This window comes from Verruconis gallopava, assembly GCF_000836295.1.
Source record: "Verruconis gallopava strain CBS 43764 unplaced genomic scaffold supercont1.25, whole genome shotgun sequence".
Lineage (NCBI taxonomy): Eukaryota > Fungi > Ascomycota > Dothideomycetes > Venturiales > Sympoventuriaceae > Verruconis > Verruconis gallopava.
In genome coordinates, this window is record NW_015622161.1 from 201,893 (window position 1) to 222,712 (window position 20,820).

General features: G+C 49.4%; 9 protein-coding genes across 10 annotated transcripts; 6 read left to right on the forward strand and 3 right to left on the reverse strand.

The window, feature by feature from the left end:
* Nucleotides 1-46: 46 nt before the first annotated feature.
* Nucleotides 47-2,799, forward strand: PV09_06886. Of its 2 annotated transcripts, XM_016360591.1 has the most exons (3): nt 47-639; nt 714-2,001; nt 2,051-2,799. In XM_016360591.1, exons 1-3 carry the CDS (start codon nt 447-449, stop codon nt 2,493-2,495), a joined length of 1,926 nt encoding a protein of 641 aa, XP_016211577.1. In that variant the 5' UTR covers nt 47-446; the 3' UTR covers nt 2,496-2,799. The 2 variants fall into 2 exon arrangements, with proteins under 2 accessions (XP_016211577.1, XP_016211578.1); XM_016360592.1 differs by having other exon boundaries at nt 47-2,001.
* Nucleotides 2,800-4,388: 1,589 nt separating this feature from the next.
* On the forward strand, nt 4,389-6,119 carry PV09_06887 (uncharacterized protein; the record flags this gene model as incomplete). Its single annotated transcript, XM_016360593.1, has 6 exons — nt 4,389-4,504; nt 4,553-4,586; nt 4,645-4,854; nt 4,926-4,980; nt 5,034-5,267; nt 5,317-6,119. The coding sequence occupies 6 exons, from the start codon at nt 4,389-4,391 to the stop codon at nt 6,117-6,119; spliced, it is 1,452 nt and encodes a 483-aa protein (XP_016211579.1).
* Nucleotides 6,120-7,186: 1,067 nt separating this feature from the next.
* On the forward strand, nt 7,187-8,177 carry PV09_06888 (uncharacterized protein; the record flags this gene model as incomplete). Its single annotated transcript, XM_016360594.1, has 2 exons — nt 7,187-7,694; nt 7,747-8,177. The coding sequence occupies 2 exons, from the start codon at nt 7,187-7,189 to the stop codon at nt 8,175-8,177; spliced, it is 939 nt and encodes a 312-aa protein (XP_016211580.1).
* A 195-nt stretch (nt 8,178-8,372) lies between these two features.
* Nucleotides 8,373-9,516, reverse strand: PV09_06889 (uncharacterized protein). The gene has a single exon (XM_016360595.1). It carries the CDS (start codon nt 9,461-9,463, stop codon nt 8,594-8,596), a length of 870 nt encoding a protein of 289 aa, XP_016211581.1. The 5' UTR covers nt 9,464-9,516; the 3' UTR covers nt 8,373-8,593.
* A 256-nt stretch (nt 9,517-9,772) lies between these two features.
* Nucleotides 9,773-11,603, reverse strand: PV09_06890 (uncharacterized protein). Its single transcript, XM_016360596.1, has 2 exons — nt 11,265-11,603; nt 9,773-11,213 (listed from the first exon to the last, which is right to left on the reverse strand). The coding sequence occupies exon 2, from the start codon at nt 10,604-10,606 to the stop codon at nt 10,055-10,057; it is 552 nt and encodes a 183-aa protein (XP_016211582.1). The 5' UTR covers nt 10,607-11,213; nt 11,265-11,603; the 3' UTR covers nt 9,773-10,054.
* On the forward strand, nt 11,583-12,553 carry PV09_06891 (uncharacterized protein). The gene has a single exon (XM_016360597.1). It carries the CDS (start codon nt 11,684-11,686, stop codon nt 12,194-12,196), a length of 513 nt encoding a protein of 170 aa, XP_016211583.1. The 5' UTR covers nt 11,583-11,683; the 3' UTR covers nt 12,197-12,553.
* A 15-nt stretch (nt 12,554-12,568) lies between these two features.
* PV09_06892 (calcium-translocating P-type ATPase, SERCA-type) lies at nt 12,569-16,221 on the forward strand. Its single transcript, XM_016360598.1, has 4 exons — nt 12,569-12,984; nt 13,040-13,197; nt 13,251-15,566; nt 15,622-16,221. The coding sequence occupies exons 1-4, from the start codon at nt 12,867-12,869 to the stop codon at nt 16,066-16,068; spliced, it is 3,039 nt and encodes a 1,012-aa protein (XP_016211584.1). The 5' UTR covers nt 12,569-12,866; the 3' UTR covers nt 16,069-16,221.
* PV09_06893 (uncharacterized protein) lies at nt 16,101-17,429 on the reverse strand. The gene is made up of 4 exons (XM_016360599.1): nt 17,312-17,429; nt 17,057-17,129; nt 16,834-16,992; nt 16,101-16,775 (listed from the first exon to the last, which is right to left on the reverse strand). Exons 1-4 carry the CDS (start codon nt 17,382-17,384, stop codon nt 16,640-16,642), a joined length of 441 nt encoding a protein of 146 aa, XP_016211585.1. The 5' UTR covers nt 17,385-17,429; the 3' UTR covers nt 16,101-16,639.
* Nucleotides 17,430-18,655: 1,226 nt separating this feature from the next.
* Nucleotides 18,656-20,617, forward strand: PV09_06894 (uncharacterized protein; the record flags this gene model as incomplete). Its single annotated transcript, XM_016360600.1, has 5 exons — nt 18,656-19,046; nt 19,119-19,228; nt 19,291-20,000; nt 20,060-20,276; nt 20,357-20,617. The coding sequence occupies 5 exons, from the start codon at nt 18,656-18,658 to the stop codon at nt 20,615-20,617; spliced, it is 1,689 nt and encodes a 562-aa protein (XP_016211586.1).
* Nucleotides 20,618-20,820: the final 203 nt, after the last annotated feature.

Sequence of the window (20,820 nt, forward strand, 5' to 3'; positions counted from 1 at the left end):
GGCCATTGGCTCAGCGCGGAAGCTCCTACGAGCTTTGCCAGCCCGTTACCTTGCTCACGCTTTCCAAGGCGAGTTCTTATCGATGGCCAGCTGTGGTGTTGAAATACCATCTCGCCAAATGCTACGCAAGCCTCGTGGGACCCCATGAAGACCACTTGGCGACCATCTCATTCCGGTCTTCGTACCCGTTTCGCAGGAGACAAGCTGGTTGGCACGACGTTGGAGAACTTTAAGAAGCATTGTTGGGCGTGATGTACGGAAGCTAAGTTTTTGTGAGCCTTTGCAGGCATATTTCTGACCTAAGCCATTTCTGAAACTCCCCTATTCGACCCTGTTTGCGTAAAACTGAGACAGTCAATAGTGAACAAGGCTTTTCGTTCTACTTCGTGGTTGCTGGAGATATGCAGGAGGCACCCCTATCCGCTGCAAAAAGCTCCGTAATCTGAATGATGAAAATTTTTTGGAGGCATCTATCTATTTTTTCCACGCTCACCATCTTGCTCCCGAAGTTCACCATGTCTCAGTATCACGAGCAGCCGGGAGTATACGATGGAAGGGAGAACATGCAGCGACAGATATGGCAGATCCATGATCCGAACACCCTAGATGAAGCGGTAGCGGCTGGTCACCTCATCGTTGGTTTGTCAACATCTTCGCCGTCTCAGTAGCTTCAGATATCAACAACCACACCTGCTGACCATTGCTACATATAGTCGATCGCGTATTTCCACCGCAGATCGTGGCCCAATTTCTTCAAGCCTTATTATGGAAGACCATGCCCGGAGGTGTGCCTACTGATGTTGTTCTACCAACAGAAGACGAGATATCTCTAGGTGGACTGCCATATTCTCAGTGGGCACCTTCGCCCTACAGCAAAATCCCAGGCCGCGCTTTTGATCGGGTGCAAGTACATATTGCTTCTCATGAAGACACTACTGGACTGCAAGTTGTTGACAAGAGCCTTCAAGCCATGAAAGTCCGACTCTGGGAAGACATCATGCCAATGACTAGGAACCAGTGGCGGCGAAAGCACCTGGATGATCCGGAGAATTTTGACTTGGCTTGTCAATATCTAGGGTCGGTTATCGACACATACACATACATGAATCTAGAGACTGTTCAAGAATCGCTGAAGGGAGTGTTCAACAACATTGCGAGAGAGTGGAAAAATTTTGAAGCCGCATTGAATGCTATAAGAGACACTAAGAAAGAGCCTCCGATTTCGATGATCAGCCTCTGGGAGGAATATGTTCGTGGTCGATGGGCCATTATGACGACGCGTAGTCACGACTGGGTGATGGAGCATGTTGATAACCTTCGCAACATTCTAATCGAACAGCTCAAGCAGCATACACCGCATAGTCTTGATACACTGAGCATGGAGCAGTGGAATATTACGAACAAACTGCACACGCTTGCCGAGATCACTGCGCAATCTGGATACTCTATTGTTCTACCTATGCACGGCTACAATAGTCACCAAGCTGCAGAAACAGTCGATAATGGACTTTGCAGCCCAAGGATTGAAGAGAGAGCAACGGCTTACTCCATCCAGCTCAAAATATCGACACGACAGCGGTTGTTATCCAGTACGATCAAAAATTTGATGAACGAGTCAGAATCAATGATGAGCGGGATCGCGGACCCTATCAGCATGGTCGAGAACATCAACATTCAAAAGGAGGAACAGGAAGTGCTGCGTAACACAATAGCAAAAGACTCCACGACGCCTCTTGCGGCAGCGGAATGGATTTTGAATATGAAGCAACTCATCGATTCACCGAATTATGGAATCAACAGATGGGGATTTATAACTTACCGCATCACATACGAGCAATCAGAAGAGGAGTGGGCACAATATCTAGAGAAGTTATATGCTGACGTCGATGACTGGGGAGAGGATGTAGCAGGCGCGGAGATGATTTGTAAAATGGCTCGGTTAAGATGGATTGATGGGAGAGATGTGGGGATCGCGGAAAACGATGTTGAGGCTGCGAAAAGGTACGCATCTGCATTCATTATTACTGATGTCGCTAAATCAAGGCCACAGGCATTTCTTGGCCTTGACGAAGCAGGATGATTTCCAAGACAAGAGCGACTGGGATGAAGTCATATTCCTGTTTGCAGATGCCGCATCGGTAGCCTCCTATCTTTATCCTATCGAGGACGCCTCTGGTGATCTACGGCCACACGGCGACTTCGGTGGATTTATTACCGCAGTAGATGCCCCGTTCGATCCCAGTAATCCAGGCGAGCATGCCGAAGAGTCGCCGGGCTTTACAGGACGGATGCGCATCTCTGGCAACTTCCTATGGAGCGACCTCTTTGCTTTGGGCAAGACGCAAGCAGCTTCGGCGGAAGATCTTTGGCCATTGGCAATGCATCACCCATGGCAGACGTATGTTGGACCGGTGGTCTCGAAGCAGCGAGAGTTGTGGCGCGAGACTAGACGGAAATTTGAACACGTTGAAGAGTTCCAGAGGCTGGTACCGTAGTTTGACTCAAGCATAACATGATTTTTTTCGGTATTCGCCTCTTTTTGCCTCCTCTTGCTGGTTTTGGTGTAGAAGGTGCGGCCAGATACTGGATTCAACTGAAGCACGGGAGTCGGATGGCAAATACGTGCGAAGAACATGCGCGGGCAACTAGAATCATGCACGTTGATCTCGATTTGTACGCATTGCCATGTGTCATGGATCGTCATTTGTTACGGATCGATTACGTGATAGCCAGAATGAAATAATAATTTCTGGATCGTCTTGGGTGGCTCCTAGTCGTGTCTCAATTCAGAACTTCGCCTCGACATTCGCGTGGATAATCTCAGCGCATCGTGGAAGCGTTCTCGCCAGTCGCTGTACAGAACGACAAGCTAAGTGCTAGATCGGCGGAGTGCATATACGCGATCCTATCAGCGGCGGCTGTCAGTCGGTATAAACCCCAAGTTTGCCTTATCGGCCGACAAGGAGTTGGGCGTAGACAGTTCGATCGAGTATGAGAAAGGTGATCGGGGGGAAAGGCGGGGGGCAAAAGGCTGCTGTATACATTGGATGATCGTTGCCGGGGGCTGATGCTCAGTCTGCGATGATGGAATTGTTGCGAAGTGCCATGTTGGCTGATGGCATTGTGACATAGTAACGGTGTTCAGCCCTTGCACTCAAGACTGGTCCCTGCATTGGGCCTAGTTGGATTCGATGGCGAAGTGTTCGCCATCGTAATCGAGTATCGAAAAACAGGAATCTCGATGGTTCTATGTCTGGTAATGAAACGTCGTGCAACCGGGGCCGGACAAGGTCACGGAACCGGCATTTTTTTTTCCCACTCATAACGGCGTCGCCAAGGTAAAGCCGCAACTTCGGTGCGTACAGACGCTGGATCAGCTGAACAAAGCGGAAACCGCTGGCCGCAGAAGAAGCACTATGGGGCGTTCTTAAGGCCAGGCAATCTAGCGCTGTGGAGTCGAGTAGTTGATGGGTACTGGAGAATGAATCAACCTCCACCCGAGACGCGGTTGCTGACTCGCGATTGGTATGGCGAAAGGTTACCAGCGCCAAGCCTGTACTTAATTTTGTTACGCCACTTAACCGCTCGCTAGTCGCTTACTAAATGGCACTAATCCCGTTTTAGAGCGCGTTCTCGTACGTCATTTTTCAAATCGCCGATCTCGACTTTGCTCGTACCCGTGTGCGAAACGAGAAGTTCGTGTGCGCGGGCTTCTGTGAATACGCCATCGATTGAACGAGCGGCGGCGTAATCTGGGGAAACGCACATCTTTGCTCTCCCCTCTTCCTGGTCCAAAATTCCCATCTCCGAGTTGAATCGTGGGCACCCTTGTCAATTCTAGCGGCGAAGCTTGAAATCCCTAACCCTTCGCCAACCGTTCACCTATCCACAACATCCATTTCGAGCTGCCGACATCCTGCACGGTGCTTCTTTGCGACCTGATGGGATCTAGTCTTTAATATGCCTCATTGCCTTCTACGTCGCAGTGACAAGACAGTCCCTGGGCCTCTTGAATAACCAGATCCGCATCGACTCCACCTGAATTCTTCTCGACTTTGCACCCTTATTGATCGTCTACGCTGCTTATCGGCTCCGAATAAGACACGATCTTCAATCTCGGCTTTTCTCTAGGTCTCATTCGCCTTCTTGCGCACACCAGCGCCCTGCAACAATTCGCTCTCTTCCTTGATTTCGCGTCTGTCCGTCTTTGAGGACCATCTCCGGACTCAACTCCAACTGAACATCCGACACTGTGCATCTACCGTACGTTTTCCGACGTCAAAGTTGATATGACTCTAACCGAGAAGCAAGACGCTAGACGATCTGAGGTTGAGCAGCCACTAGATCTATGACCTGGCATCACTTTTGGTTTCAAATTGATATTCTTCATGACCGATCTCGGTGAACGTCTGGAGCGGCTGGGCCTCTCCGAATATGTCGAAAGGCTTGCCATGGAAGGCTTCGACACGTGGGAAACAGTCCTGGACATCACTGAGTCTGACCTGTAGGCTCGTCGATCCTTGGCTCCTGCCCAGTGCTGACTCTGTCACAGCAACACCCTGGGCTTCAAACTCGGGCACCGTAGGGTACGTGTTGCCACTTTTCCATGAGCGGCCCTTTTACTTTTTGCTGATAATTGTGCAGAAGCTTCAAAGGGCGATCGCGGAAACTCGTGGGCAGCCGGCAGAAAGGGCTTTGGTTCTTGACCAAGGCAAAGTCGCTGTGCCAGACGATGCCTACCATAGCGATGAGTCAATGGCAGATGCCAAAGACAGCTCTGGCCATATCACGCCCGCTGTGCAGACGAATCCATCTTCTGCGGGGACTAAAAGAAAGTACAGAAGGCATCCCAAAGTGCGTTGACCTAAGCCTTACAAAGTAGGCCCTAATGCGTTCTGCTCACTTGCTGACAGACTCTCAAACAGGCTGATGAAAACGCTCCGGAACGACCTCCTTCAGCATACGTGATATTTTCCAACCGTGAGTAGCACGTACATATGCCTTTCTATTTAAACACTGACTTGTTTTTGCAGAGGTTCGAGAGGAACTGAAGGGACAAGAATTGTCATTCACCGAAATTGCAAAGCTTGTCGGTGAACGGTGGCAAGTCCTTGATCCAGCAATACGTGAGGCTTTTGAGAAGCAGGCGGCTTCTGCAAAGGAGAAGTACTACGCCCAAATGGCTGAGTACAAAAAAACACCTCAGTATCAGGAGTATCAACGATATCTTGCTGACTTCAAAGCTAAACACGCCACCCCACGTACTGGTTAGTCTTTCTTTATCTTGTTGCGGTGTCATTTTTTAATCAGGCATAGAAGGCAAACGGAGCAAAACCCATATCGATGCGAACCACGATACAGTGGCTAAGTCGAATAGCCCGGAGAAAAGGCGCAGCAGTCTTGTCGACAACGTACCTAGCTCTCAACACAGGCCTCGCTCAAATCCTACCACTGCTGCATTGGGAGCATATGGGAGCTATCAACCACCTTCGGCGTCAACATCTCCTGCACAAGCGTCCATCGGACTGCAATCTCCAGATACACATCACGCATACTCTCCACGTTCAAGTCCGCCCGCATCAGCTCCCGTCTATGGTACTAGCTATGAGCTGCCCCATCACGCACGCGGCACCCAGTCCGCCGCTGAGCTCCGTTTACGGGACTATCCTTCAGGTCAAACTTTGAGGAATTGGCAGCAGTCGCCTGTAAGCGAGAATTCAACCACCACCTCACTGGGATCCGAGTTTTTAGCGCGGCGGCAACCACAAACTCAAACAACAATACCGTCACTCGTACATCAAGACACAAGTCATTCGTCACATGGCAGTGATATTCTGCCCCCTCCGGCTCCTTATCAAGCTCATGTTTTACCACCTCTCGATCCATCTAAAGCCGATCGCATATTGCCACAGCCATTGCCCTCGATCATGACACCATCTCTGGTGTCTTCACCGTTTGAGATGAGAACGCAACATCAATCACCTACAGCACTTACGCCGGGAAAGCCGCCGTCACTCGGACAAAGCTCACAGTTCGATGCCTTACTCCGAGCTTCCGAACTTGCACGGGATGCTGATTTGCAAGATGAGGCAGCCCGCCGTGCCGAGGCCTCGAATTAGATGTGGGTCGATTGGAAGATACGCTCTGATGCCTCGCAGATCGAGTGCGCGGAAAAGCGAAATATTTTGTTGGGTAATGTCATAATTGGTGGCTTAGGACTTCGTTCCGACTGGCTTCTGATTGATCGGCTCTTCGAGTCAGCAAATCACAGCACCCTGCATTTTTTCCGGTCCGCGTGGCCCAACTTCGTTTTGCAAGCACATCCATAAAATTCACGCGGTTCTGGCCCGACATTGCACCCATCAGGTGTACTCCTTGTGACCCCCAAGCTGGCTCTTTAATACAAACTACAGATACCCGTGCGCTGTATTTTACCAAGCGTGCCTTCGGCATCTGCGAGGCGTGGACAAGATGCCGATCGAATTGCGGCTTGCATTCCACCAGCACACGCTTGGCTTCTCCACGATTGAAGAACAATTTAGTTGCACACAGTATTTTTTTTTTCACCCCACAGCTGATTTGATAAACGTCTTTGTGCTGTGCAGCGGATATGCCAGCCGTCACCAGTAGACGATTGTGATACGGAACATGCACGAGGATTTTAGACGGCGGCGATTACCGCCTTTACGGCAAGGACTCGTGGACATGACGACAGACTGACGGAACACGGCCAACGCCATTGGTTCGCTTAAATGCGCAGCAGAAGGGGAAGATGTGCAGGGGAGGAATGAAAATGACGAGGTGTAAAAGACATGAAACAGGACGTGTACATACGACATCGTTATGGTGCGCAAATTTGGATACAGTTTCAAGCTCGTTTTCCTCGTCCAATACTGAGGCAATGAAACACATATATTTTATCGTCTTGGATGCCTGGTGCACGCCTTCCGACGCCCAAAAAGTACTGCTGGTGAAGTGATGCTATAAGTCATTGATTCAACGGAGATCAAATTCCCCATTCAAAACGTTCTGACCTTCTCGAGCATTTGCTCTTCTCCCACACCTCGCCCTGGTGAGGCTGAAAATCTAAAATTTGACAGGGGAGCTATTCTTTTGGTGCATCCCCAACTCCACTAATCACCACTAATCAACACTTGGCATTTCGTTGCTGCAAACAGAACGGGCCATGTCTTTGCCTCAAGAGCGGAAGCTGCTGAAGCTACAGCTCCTTGCACCGTCGCAAATTCCAGCACATCCCGCGCTGGAATCCGTGCAGAGCAATGCCTCCGCAGACCTTACCTCCTTCGTTTCCCAGTTGCTCTCTGAAGGTAAACATTTCGCCGACGAGGTGATCCCAAAGACTTTCAAGCACGTCAAAATCCAGCGCTTGCCGCGTAGCAGAGGTGGCGATGTCGAGGTCCTGGCGGGAGGGAAAGAGGTGGACGACCCAGCCGGGAATGGTGGAAGAGGAGAGTACTGGTTTGCACGCAGGAGCACCCACACCTTGCTACCGGATGGAATCCAGGAGCAGGGCAAGGCGAGCTGGGGCGAGTTCGTTGATGCACTCTTTGTGGATCATAGCGTGAAGGAAGGGGAGTATACTCCCGACGTTTACGATTCGCATAGAGTTTGCGACTGGGACACTGAGCTTCAAGGCAAAACTATCGACGGCTGGGAGAACATTAGTCTGCAAAGTCAGTGGAGATGAAGGGAGCGAAAGAAACCCTATACTGACCGAAGTTGCAGTCTATGAAATGGCGCATGCGATCAATTTCCCACTTCAACCTCGAGTCTTTTCCACCCTCGTCCTCACGGCGCGCGACTCGGAAAATTCGTACATGGATGTGCAAATTCCCGTTGACATATCCTCCGTCCCTTCGGCCAAGTATTCGAACGGTAAGAATCGCACCGAGGGCACCACGGCGCAGCAGAGAAAGAAAGCCGTGATCGGGCGGTACGTCAGCGTCGAGCGTTGCCGGAAAGTTCCTGGGGAAAGCGAGATTGTTCAATGGGATATGGCCACTGCTAGCGACGCCGCGGGGATTTTGCCCATGGCTGTTCAAAAGATGGCGTTGCCCGGCGTGATCGCCAAAGACGTGGAATTCGTCATGAATTGGGCGGCCAAAAAGAGAGCTAGTGGTGAACCACGGGTAGCGAGCGGCGGTTCCGCATCATAACTCGATCATCCTATGAGACTGAAGCGAGTTAGTAGAGGGATACATATGATGTCGCTAGCACAACATTTTCGTGGCAGAGTTTACTGCGAGAAACTATTTGTCCAGCCGTGCGGGATCCCTCACGATCGTTGTTTTACTGTATTTTATCGGAAGGTAAGCTGGAAACTTATCTTGTAGCACCTACGTTAATGATAATGAGAATGTACGTGAGCGAGGGATGAGATGATCGCGCAACGCTCGTTCTTGCATAGGCTTGTATCAATTTGTGAAGCGAAGCCAGTTGGGTGCGGCCTAATCGTCTTTTGCAACGTATTGAAGATGATGGCAAGTCATACTCAGCTTTTCGTATCAGTTCGAAGATGAACTAATCAACACTCTGCTCAGCGGGCATTGCTCGTCCCTAAGCTTCCTTCTGTTCAGTGATATTCATTCTTGCTTGAACTTTCTTTGTAGTTGTGATTGCTTTTGCCCAGTCGCATCTCTGAAAGCATCTCATTGACAGATTTCTCTGGCCCCGATGACTTTCTCTTCTGCGTCGGGAGCTTCTCGATATTTGGCGGCGGCGGAACGTTCTCACCCTCCAACTTTGCGAACTTGACCACTGCCCATTCGTAGCTCAGACTTTTGTTCCAATCTTCAGGCCGGCGTTTTTTGGTGTGGACAACGCCTTCCTTGGCCGTGAGTGACCACTTTTGCTCCAACATTTGCACGAGAGCTTTGGAGTAGGGAGCAAGGAGAGTGATGCTTTGAATTGTGAAATAGCCTGTGAATATGAAGCCTTCAAAACGCCTTGCCCATTGCCTTTGCTCAAAACAGGCAATCTTCATCTGATCTCGCGGCACAATATCTATTGGATCATCCTCGCCAAGATCGAATCTCGACTCGGATTTGTGCGTCCCCTCAAATGCACCCCGAGGAGTTGGCGACTTCTCCGGGATTCCGGCTGTCTCTGAACCTTCCAGCGCCGTCCTAGAAATGCGCTTTGCTTTTGCCTCGTGATACTGTGGGAGCATCTCCAGGTTGGACTTGACAAAGATAATTCTGTCCGACTCCCATTTCGGATTGGCCCCTTGAAACAGAATTACGTGGCTCAGTGAACCTTGACATTCCACGGAGTCGTTGAGTGTACTGTGTCTCGGAAACAAAGTGTCCCGGTTTACGTCTTCTGCTCGTGCATTGCACCAATAATGCGTTTGTATTTCATCGACTGTGTACTCGTCGATCGCTGGATCTGTGGGCGCTTTCGATAAGCTTTTCTTGCGCATGTGCGGTGGTATGTAAGCCATCTCCACGATGCACTGATACAACGAGTAAGCAAGAGTCCTCTTGATGCCCTCAACCTTCACTTTGCCTCGACGGCTGTAGCAGGAACGAAGCAGGTGAAATCCCCATCAAGTGGGGCAACTTGGAAAACGGCACGTGATGCTCAGCCTCGTCAGCCTAATCAAACCAATTTTCCGGCTATAGACAGCCTGGATACATAGAGATCTTGAGTTATGATTCAATGGCTTGGGTCTGAATGTCGCGTTAGATTTCAGAGTTACTCCAAGTAAAATTCTTTTGCAAAATGAACGCCATAAGCTAGATTTTTTTTTTTTTTTTTTGAAACGTGTATTGGTTGGGAATCAAACAGGGGAATAATCAGCCTCAGAGCCAAGGACATCAATATAGACAAGTGAGTTCAAGTGGAAATTCTCTACAATATCATCGTAAATTACATTTTCTGAGTTCTGACATGAAAAGTTAATATAGCAGATTGAAGGCATTGTGTGGTGAAAATTGTGATATAAGCTAACTTTGAGACATAGAGCGACGCCCTTTCACCCTGTCAGATATAATGTTACCATCAAAATAGATGTTCTCTTTTTGTGTAGTGATCAAACTGGAGCTAGGCCATAACGTTGTTCCGGATACACAACACGGATGCTATCACCAGTTTTAATTGCGCCGCCCTGAGCAACGACACCCATCACGCCACATTTCCTTACTATAGATCCGTCCTCAGCTCTGTACTTGAGCTTTCCCAAAAGGCCGGACTTGTGTTGTTCTACTCCCTTTCCCGGATCTCGCAATCCCGTTATTCGCACGATGGACATGTCGTCTCCACTTCCGAAGTACAAATAAGTATCTCGCGGCAATGAGAGCAAGTCGATACCGTATGTTGTGACGTTCTCACCGAGTTCACCAGGCTGAATAGTGTATCCATACGTGGAGAGCTCGTTGAACAACTCGTATGGAATCAGATGAATTTGACGTAGGTTTGGAGAGTTTGGATTTTCACGCGCTCGGTCTTGTTGCCGCACTGTGCTACCAGCATGAAAATCGCCTTCCACGCCATAGTTTGTGATTAAGCGAATGGACGGTGTGTATGTCTTCGAGAAACTGCCATCCGAGGAGCGGTGGGTTGAGTGAACCCTAGGAGTCGTCATTGTTGCTAGCTTGTTCAGACTGATGTCTGTATTTGTACTGTGACGATCTGTCTGGTCCTATATTGGACTTTTTTGGCACCATAGCTTCACTTGAAGTCTTGTCTCGCGATACTCCCTATTTCAGTCTCGCCAACTCACGCTTGCAGCTGCGCGCGTGATACAGGAAATTCACAACCCCCAACCTTTTATCTACCCCACTCATGCACTTGTCTTTTGCAGCAACCAATCACGCGAAGATGCAAAAACGCCATTCAAAGCAAGACCATTGCCTGCACATGCAAACAGCTTCTCCGCCCAAGCTTTTCATCCAAGACGTTTATGACGGCAGTCAATCTGAACCAGAAGCCGGCACTCCAATGTGTCTCCTCTTGGCGCCACCCCATTACGAGGGCTATGAGTCTTCAATAAAACGTAAGAGCAATGTTGCCTAAGGTGGCACGTCGCTCGTTTTGGTCGTTAAATGGAACTTGTGCTGTAGATGAGGTCTTAATATCCTCCTAGCTATTTCTCCGAAACGACGGCTCGCCTAAGCTGATGATTCGAACTCTCACGCGTGGACATTTGGCTGCGACATGGAGAACGAGATTTCGCTTGTTTAGGATCTACACTGACTGGGCTCTCCATTCAAAACTGTCTGGATTGGGCAGTCGCTGCGCACATTAACTTACTAGTCGAGCAGAAACCGAAACAAGAAACAATCGAGACACGAGAACTTCACCCTCGTCCCCTGATGAAGCATCTTGAACGTGACAGCTGTAATAAGGTTCATAAGAGATGTTTTAAAGGCATTGAGAGAACATCTAGAGCGTCCGTAACCCGTCTCTTCCTTACATGTTTCAGCCAACTATCATCAACTTACGTTGTTTATACCCCCGTTGAGAGAATGAGGCCTGGATCGGGAGCAAAGTTGCGAGATTAGAGCTGCTGTAGCTTATGAGAGACACTGAGCTGTCGCATATCTCTCTTATGTTCAACTTGGAAATATGTAACATGAAATATAAAGAGCTGGCGAGGTCGAAGAACTCTGACTAGAGCTTAAACACGTGGTCTTCCCATCTGAAAGCATAGTCATGTGACATGATGTCAGAGCAACGTATCACACTGAAGCTCGACAAGACAAGTGGCAAATGCGACAACCATTCTAACTTAGAAGCATTAATCGACGACTATTCGACCTTTCTACAAAGACTTGGTGCAGCGATACCACAAGAGTTAGACGCTGACAGTGCTTCAAACCTTACCACCACACGCCGAAAGACCGTCTTCATTATGTCCAACCAAAGCTCCTCGACTTTCCAGTCTTTCAGTTACAGCAGCTCAAGCTTTACATCGTCACGCGACGGTGAGGCACCACAGACATGGAGAAGCTCGGAGACAAGGTCCAGCAATCCGCAGGGAACAACTATCCACCGCACATCTGAGCAGCCAGGCCAGTTGCCAACAGAGGAAAAGTTACAGCTTGACTCCGAGGGAAGGCCAATTCTAGACAAGACAGATCAGAGAGGCAGAATTGAGGATGTTAGTGAGGCAGATAGGGAATATCTTGAACGCATGGAGGACGAATATGCGAAAAGAGAGGGTGGAGCCTAGATAGATCATCCTCGCAGGCGCAGTCACACAGCGCTGGTTGACTACCTGAACTCGAATTTGCTTAGCAGTACATAACTACTGCCGCCGGCTTTCGGCGACGGTCAGAGGAGCATAATGGCACAGTGCAATATCCAGCTTCAGCGTCCCAGTACGTTATGTGGTTACAGGCGATGCCCGCATCATCCAAGATCTTTGTGCGCACAAGGGTAGGAGGCTCCAAAAGCTGGATCCGCGGAGAGTATATGAACCCACCTGCGGACGAATTCGATTGAAGTTGTATACGTGAAGACACATGATGGAACGTTACATCGAGTTGTATTGGTAATGGATATCAGAAGGGCCTTGGCCCTAGCGGCGATCTTCCGCCCTCGAGTGTGGAGGCAATCCATACCCGATATGGTAACACGTCAGTTTTGCGCTAGCTCAGGCACGTTTTCCAACCTTCGACAAGGTGGCCTCTTCGTTTTTCCCGGCGCCGTGAAACCACGGTTCGGATTTTTCTTGGGGCACAGCAGAAAATTCTCTGGTTTTCTGTGTCGTCTCTATTCTCAGACATCTTTCTCGAGCTTGTTGGCACCATACTCTGCACGATCTTCTCTCGTCCTGCAGTTGTCCTCAGCACGCATCCTGGCCTTTGCGGCAAATCCGCGATCGGATAGTGATTTGCGCGATGGATGACGCCTTTGTCAAGTCACCCTCAGAGGTGCTGAAGAGCTTTGGCGTTTCCGAGAGTCGCGGCCTTTCAGATGAGCGTGTCGAAGAGCAGCGGAAAATTTTTGGTCCAAATTGTTGGTGGAGATCTCAAACTCGGTGTTGCCGTACTTACTAATACGCAATTGATAGGTCTACCTGAAGAGCCGCCCACCCCGCTGTGGGAACTGATATTGGAGCAATTCAAGGATCAGCTGGTTATAATATTGCTTGGGTCTGCCGCTGTGTCTTTTGTTTTGGCTCTATTTGAGGGGGGCGATGATTGGACCGCATTTGTAGACCCGGTGGTTGTACGTATACGGCTCTTACTATGTGAGGCTGAACACACGACTAATACCTCTAGATTCTCACTATATTGATCCTCAATGCAGTCGTCGGCGTGTCCCAGGAGAGCAACGCGGAAAAGGCCATCGCAGCTTTGCAAGAGTACTCGGCGAACGAGGCAAAAGTGATCCGCAATGGCATCACAAAACGCTTGAAGGCAGATGAACTCGTACCGGGAGACATCATAACTGTAGCAATAGGCGATCGAATCCCGGCCGACTGTCGACTGCTATCGATACAGAGTAATTCCTTCAGCGTGGACCAGTCTATCCTCACAGGCGAAAGCGAGAGTGTGGGAAAAGATACTAGGGCAATCGCCGATGGCAACGCTGTAAAGCAAGATCAGGTCAACATGCTGTTTTCGGGCACCACAGTCGTGTCTGGACATGCAAACGCTATTGTTGTCTTGACCGGGGCCAAAACCGCCATTGGCGACATCCACGAAAGCATAACGGCACAAATATCGCAACCAACACCTTTGAAAGAAAAGCTAAATGATTTTGGAGACATGTTAGCCAAGGTAATCACTGTTATTTGCGTCCTCGTTTGGCTCATCAATATTCGGCATTTTACGGATCCATCCCATGGATCATTTGCCAAAGGCGCAATCTATTATCTCAAAATTGCAGTATCGCTTGGTGTTGCCGCTATTCCAGAGGGCTTGGCCGCAGTCATTACAACCTGTCTGGCACTTGGTACCCGGAAGATGGCTGCGAAGAGTGCTTTGGTGCGAAGTCTACCCTCTGTGGAAACTCTGGGCAGCTGCAGTGTCATTTGCTCCGACAAAACTGGTACCATCACGACAAATCAGATGAGTGTTAACAAGGTTGTGTTCATCTCAGAAAACGAAAAGGCACTTGAGGAGATTGATGTCGAAGGCACGAGCTTTGCACCTGAGGGCAGTCTCTCCTACAAAGGGAAGCTTCTCGAGAATGCTGCAGCTTCATCGTCAACTATTCTGCAACTTACAGAAGTTGCAGCCCTGTGCAACGAATCCTACTTATCTATCGATGCTAAAAACGGCAGTTATGGTATTATTGGCGAGCCTACTGAAGGAGCGCTGCGTGTCCTGGTTGAAAAGATTGGAACGCCTGAGGCAAGCTTCAATGCCGCAAGGAGCACAGCATCACCTGATCAAAAACTTCACTACCACAGCAGATATTATGAAGAACATGCGCCTAGGCTTGCCACCTTTGAGTTCGCACGTGACCGAAAGAGCATGTCAGTGTTGGTTAAGAGCGGAAACAAGCAGCGGCTACTGGTCAAAGGTGCCCCGGAATCTATTCTCGCCCGCTGTACACAAGTCTTGGTTGGACATGATGGCAAGAAAGTTGCTATGACCAATAATCTCTCGCAGCTGATTTCACGGGAAGTGCTTGATTTCGGCAACCGTGGTCTTCGCGTTATCGCTCTAGCTGCTGTTGATGATGTCAGCGGTAACCCACTAATCAAAAGAGCTAAGACGAGTCAAGATTATGCGCAGATCGAGCAGAATATGACGTTAATTGGTCTTGTTGGCATGCTGGACCCCCCTAGACCTGAGGTTGCAGATGCCATCAGAAAGTGTAAGGAAGCTGGTATTCGTGTCGTGGTCATCACAGGCGACAATCGAAATACTGCAGAGACGATATGCAGACAAATTGGTGTCTTCGGCGAAAATGAGGACTTGACCGGCAAGAGCTATACTGGACGTGAATTTGACGACCTGAGTGAGAGCGAACAACTGGAGGCCGCTTTGAAGGCCAACTTATTCTCACGCACAGAGCCAGCACATAAATCTAGGCTTGTTGATCTTCTTCAATCTGCTGGTGAAGTTGTCGCGATGACTGGCGATGGTGTCAACGACGCACCAGCTCTAAAGAAGGCTGATATTGGCGTTGCCATGGGTGCTGGAACTGATGTTGCCCGTCTTGCAGCGGATATGGTTCTCGCTGACAACAATTTTGCCACGATCGAGAGCGCCGTTGAAGAAGGCAGATCGATTTACAACAATACCCAACAATTCATTAGGTACCTGATCTCTTCGAATATCGGAGAGGTCGTCTCGATTTTCTTGACGGCCGCTCTTGGCATGCCGGAGGCCTTGATTCCTGTACAACTGTTGTGGGTCAATCTCGTCACCGATGGCCTTCCGGCAACGGCTCTTTCATTCAACCCGCCTGATCATGATATCATGAAGCGTCCACCAAGAAAACGAGACGAAGCCCTTGTTGGCGGATGGCTGTTCTTTAGATACATGGTCATTGGCACATATGTCGGCGCTGCGACTGTTTTCGGTTATGCATGGTGGTTCATGTTCTACCCGGAAGGACCACAAATAACTTTCTCCCAACTGGTATGTAGATCTCTCTGCGTTGTCTTCATGTGTTTGCCATACTTACTTTTTATAGTGCAACTTTCACCGCTGTGCATCCGAATTCCCTGAAATTGGCTGCCAAATGTTCAGCAACGACTCTGCCAAAGCTGCTTCGACAATGTCACTCTCCATACTAGTAGTCATCGAAATGTTCAACGCCATGAATGCTCTGTCCTCATCAGAGTCTCTCCTAACACTCCCACTATGGAAGAACATGGTCCTTGTTTATGCCATCTGCCTTTCAATGGCCCTGCACTTTGCACTCCTATACATTCCATTCTTGCAAAGCCTATTCAGCATTGTGCCACTTAATCAGGCTGAATGGCAGGCTGTTTTGTGGATTAGTGCACCCATCATAGCGATCGACGAAATCCTCAAATGGATTGAAAGATCTTGGTTTACACAGAAGACACCTGTGGTAGAGAAAAAATCAAGACGAAAGATTAAGAGCGAGATGAATGGGCATGCTAAACATGAGTGATTTCTTCTTGTGGCATAGAAATTGCATTGGGTGGTGCTTAGATCTTTATATGCTCGCTGCTTTTAAATACTGCTGTGGCAATGTAGACATGTCTTTGATGTTAGGTGTATGTAATTCTGTATATCCAAGAAACTTCCCACATTCATATACCTGAGATATGGCTTTTCCCTGATCTATACTAACGCCAATCACGAACGCGTGGCCAAATCCTTCGCTGAAGATCACACAGCACCAACCCCTCAACCCGTCCCAACAAAGTAGTTCTTAGCGCTTCGCACTGAATACTTCTAGACTAGGTTCTTGTTGCCAAAAGCCGACTGCATCTTTGGATTGACGCTTTGCGTGGTGGACGGACAGGAAACTGACAGCGTGTATGCGTAGTTATAGACTTCAGAGGTTGATGTTGGGACAAGGCGGACTGGTTGTGAACAGGTAATCAAATTACTTTCCCATTTGCTCTGTGCTCTAGAGTTTACGCTTAACGAACATTTCGACCTCTTCTGCGCGAGACTTGTCTTCAAAGGCCCAGGAAAGATTCTTTAGCTTGGTAACCTCTTTGAGGCACGGCACGCTATGAGCTTGTCACCTTGTCCTTGACATCCTTCGCCGCGTCCTTGATAGCTTCGACACCCTTATTGGCTACATCCTTCGCAGCTGAAGCCCCCTCCTTGGCTTTCTGCTCTAGCGCCGCTTCACGGCCTCCAAACCTGCGGACATTGTCAGCGATCCGTTCTCTGGCCTTGAGTGGCCCCATCCGCCACTTACTTCCAGTACTTGAGATATCTGTAGCCCTGTGTAATTTGCGCACTGCAGTTGATGACGTGGCACCCGAAGAGGAGATAATTCTTTGGTGTGACGGCCAGAGCGTAGCGAGCGAAGATGCTGGAATAGAGGATGAGGGTACCGGTCATGGGTCCTGAAATACTGTGGGCACGACAGTTAGCTTGTATCTTCATGCCCGGCCTCCTCAGCTTCGGCTTTAACGTACATCTCAGGATCCTTCTGGGTGTCCATGACTGCGGCAATGGGGATACCGAAGTTTGAAGCTGGACCCCAAAAGTCTGCAAAGGACCGAGTCAGCTCTTCTTTGTTGCGAATTGGCTTTTCGAATAGGCTTCCACGCAGAGGACCAACTGATTGCCGCTTCAAAGCAATCCTGTTCACAAACAGATATGAAGGCTTTGTGGTGACTCCGTCTCTTCCGCGTGGCCTTTGTAATCGCGCATTGCAAGGGACAACCTACGAGTTGAGCAGAAGTAGTCCAGCGTGGGATTGGCGCGTATCCGCGCATTCAGCGCCTTGATTGCGGCAGCCATGTTGACCAGAGGTGCAATGGATGATTGCTGCTGTTTATTGATAACTTGATAGTCTAAGAATCGAAAAGCCCGGACATCGGAACTCAAGCGATGCCAAGTCCTTGTTCCGCTCCGCACGCCATAATTTCCTCCTTGGGCCAAGCGGGCGGAATAGGAGGAGCAAAGCAACTTCGGTAATGCGACAGATAAGAGGCTTTGTACACATTTACATATAACATTCGTCGTCTCTACTGTGCTGCTTCAGGATATAACAACTCGGCCTCCACATGTTCTTTGGTGGGAAAGGTATTTTGTGATTGTGGCATCAAGTGAACCCAAGCAGTGTACAATGCTCCATCGATTTGAAGAGTCGAAGTTGCCAGGCCCTGTATCAAAATGGCGAAGTATTACGATAATGAAATGGTCGTATAACTCTTTTATGGATAAGTCTGTCCGCATGGGATGTAGAGCCCACCAAGTCTGGTTCAACCCCATCTACTCATTTTGAGCACAAGCTTTACTTAAGGTGCTGTCAGCATCCTTAGTCAGATGCCTCCTTCTGGTTGGAACAACAGCCTAAATCCAACCAGATTTCGTTGAGGTGCCACCGGTAAGTTGTTTTTTCTCAAGTAAGACATTATTACCGTGATTCGAGTGTTACGTCAATTTGTTCCGGCCTTGTCGTCATTCCGCCCACTGCTCAGAATCCAAGATCTTGTGCTGAATGATTCACACAAGGCAAACGCAATGGACTCTGAATTCACATGTCGACCAGCAGTTTGTTTCTCTGTTTTAGAACAGCACCAATGACTGCAATCTGAGGAGGAGAAAAAGCTTCGTCAAAGTAATTTTGATGGCATTTCTTTGCGGATTAACATCCCTCGGATTTGAAAAGTGCCATTCCGTTAACCTGAACGCCGGCGTGTGTGATGATTACTTACCATCCCCGAGCGGTTGCTCGTCAGCCTTCAAATCATCGCCATGTGGAAACAATGCTGAGGTGAGATAGAATTTAATGACGGTGACACTACATACGGCGAATCAGGAAGCTCATGAACAATAGAGATGCGGTCGCCCAGGAAAGAAACGCAGCACGAACAGGAGTACGTTGTGGTATATCAGTACCATCTCTTTCGGAAGGAAAACCTATCAATTTGCCACGCTGGGTTTTCCTCCCATCTTAAAGACCAGCTACTGTACAGCATATCTCAAGCATCCGTCAGCTTGTGTCTGCGAGCAAATCCAGTTTGCGTTGCAGACGGATCAAACATACGAACTCTATCCCAGCGACTATGGCAGCAATATTTCGAGACTCGTCTGCAGGGCAGATATGCCGACTGTTTCTGGGCATGAAGATCGCGCCGTACGAAGACGAAAAGGAAGGGTTTTCTCTGCCCCAGGCAGAGCGCCCGCAAGCTGCATTTCCAGCTGTACCATCCGTGAACGGAAGCAGTGATGAAGCCGACGATCCCTCAGAGGCGGAAGCAGAGAAGAATGTGGAAGAGGATGTTGAGGGCAATGCAACAGGTGCTTTCGATGCCAACGTTCCTACTCAGACTCGAGCAGCTCGCGATCCAAACATAATCACCTGGACTGGGCCGAACGACGAGGACAACCCGCAAAACTGGTCTACGTTGAAGAAGTGCTTCACCTTTGGTGAGATATGTTTGCTGACGTTTACCAGTGAGTTCGGCCGCAACGAGATGGGTCCCGGGACGGGAACTAGGGGGTGAGCTAACTTTCTCTTTTGAACAGTATACAGCGCTTCGGCTATCGTCACGCCTGCTGAGCCTACTTTCGAGGAAAAGTTTGGCCTCAGCGGGCAAGTCTCCGCGTTGAGTTTGTCGATGTACGTGATAGGCTATGTTAGTACACTCTTTTCCTATTTGATAGCACACAAGCAGCGAGGCTCACGATACCGCGCCAGGGTATAGGACCTTTGGTATTCTCTCCAATGAGCGAGATGGGTGACGTTGGACGAAACATTGCCTACATGGGCAGCTTCGTCGTCTTCATTATCATGACGGCTGTGGGCTCTGGAGTAAACAATTACCCAGGCATCGTCGTCGTCCGTTTCATACAAGGCTTTTTCGGTGGACCCGTGTTGGCCATGGGTGCGGCAAGCGCGCAGGACATTCTTCCCTTTCACAAGGTCCAGTACGGCGTCTCCTTCTGGACTCTTTTTGCGTACGCTGGCCCGGCCATTGGCCCGCTGCTGACGGGCTTTGCTGTTCCTCTTGATACCTGGCGCTGGTCATTCTACGAAACCCTCATCTTGGCCGGCTTCACGTTGTTTCTACTCTTCTTCTTCCTTCCCGAGACGAGTGCCGAGTACATTCTGACCAAACGTGCTGCGCGTCTACGCATCAAGACGGGGAACCAGGACTTGAAGTCCGAATTTGAAGCCCACGCACGACAGAAAGATTGGCTCAAGCTGATCTCCTACCATCTAATTATGCCTTTCAAGATTACGGCGCTGGATCCGTCTATTCTGTTCATCAACAGCTACACGGCCTTGGTCTATGGAATCTACTATTCGTTCTTCGAGTCTTTCCCGCTGGTTTACATCCGAATGTACGGCTTCTCTATCGGAGTCATGGGTATCGTATTCCTTTCCATCATCATTGGTGCCGGAATGTGCGTTTCCCTGCCCTCCTTCTCTCTCGGCACTAGGAAATGCTAACGACCTACCCCAGCGCGTTGATCATCTACGCAGTCATCATCAGGGTAGTATATGAACCTTACAACTTACAAAGAGGCATCGGCAAGCCTGAGTACCGCCTTGTCCCTGGCATTCCCACCGCCGCCCTTACTCCGGTGGGAATGTTCATCTTCGGCTACGCAGCGAAGCCTTCAATCACCTGGGTAGGACCAACGGTTGGCCTTTCTCTTTACGCAGCCACCACGTTCATCGTAAGTCCCCCCTGAACGGATCGTCAGGCAGATTTGACGTCAAGCTCACATTCTTAACTCTTTTTTTTTGTTCATCGCAGCTTATCAATAGTCTCTTCATATATCTCCCATTATCTTATCCCCGATATGTGGCCAGCATTTTTGCCGCGAACGGTTTCTTCCGCAGTGCCATGGCTTGCGCGGCAATACATTTCTCGCAACCCCTGTTCAACAATCTGGGCGTGGGAAACGGATGTGCCGTACTTGGCGGTCTTGCTGCGGGCTGTGCGATCGTGTTCGTGGGTCTCTGGAAGTGGGGCCCGTATCTACGTGCCAGAAGCAAGTTCGCGGAGGCTTATTAAGTAGTGTGGCGGCGGCGGCGGCGGTGGAGGTGGAGGTGAATGGCGCGGATGATCATGATAGACTTCGACATAAGAGCCGGATTGCGAGAGCAAACAAAAAGACACCAACTCAAAATCGAACTCCATACTCGTTAAAAGCACAACGAAAACAGAAGAAGGTACTAAGAAGTAGACAATAATTTACCGGGACGTATTCTTCATTC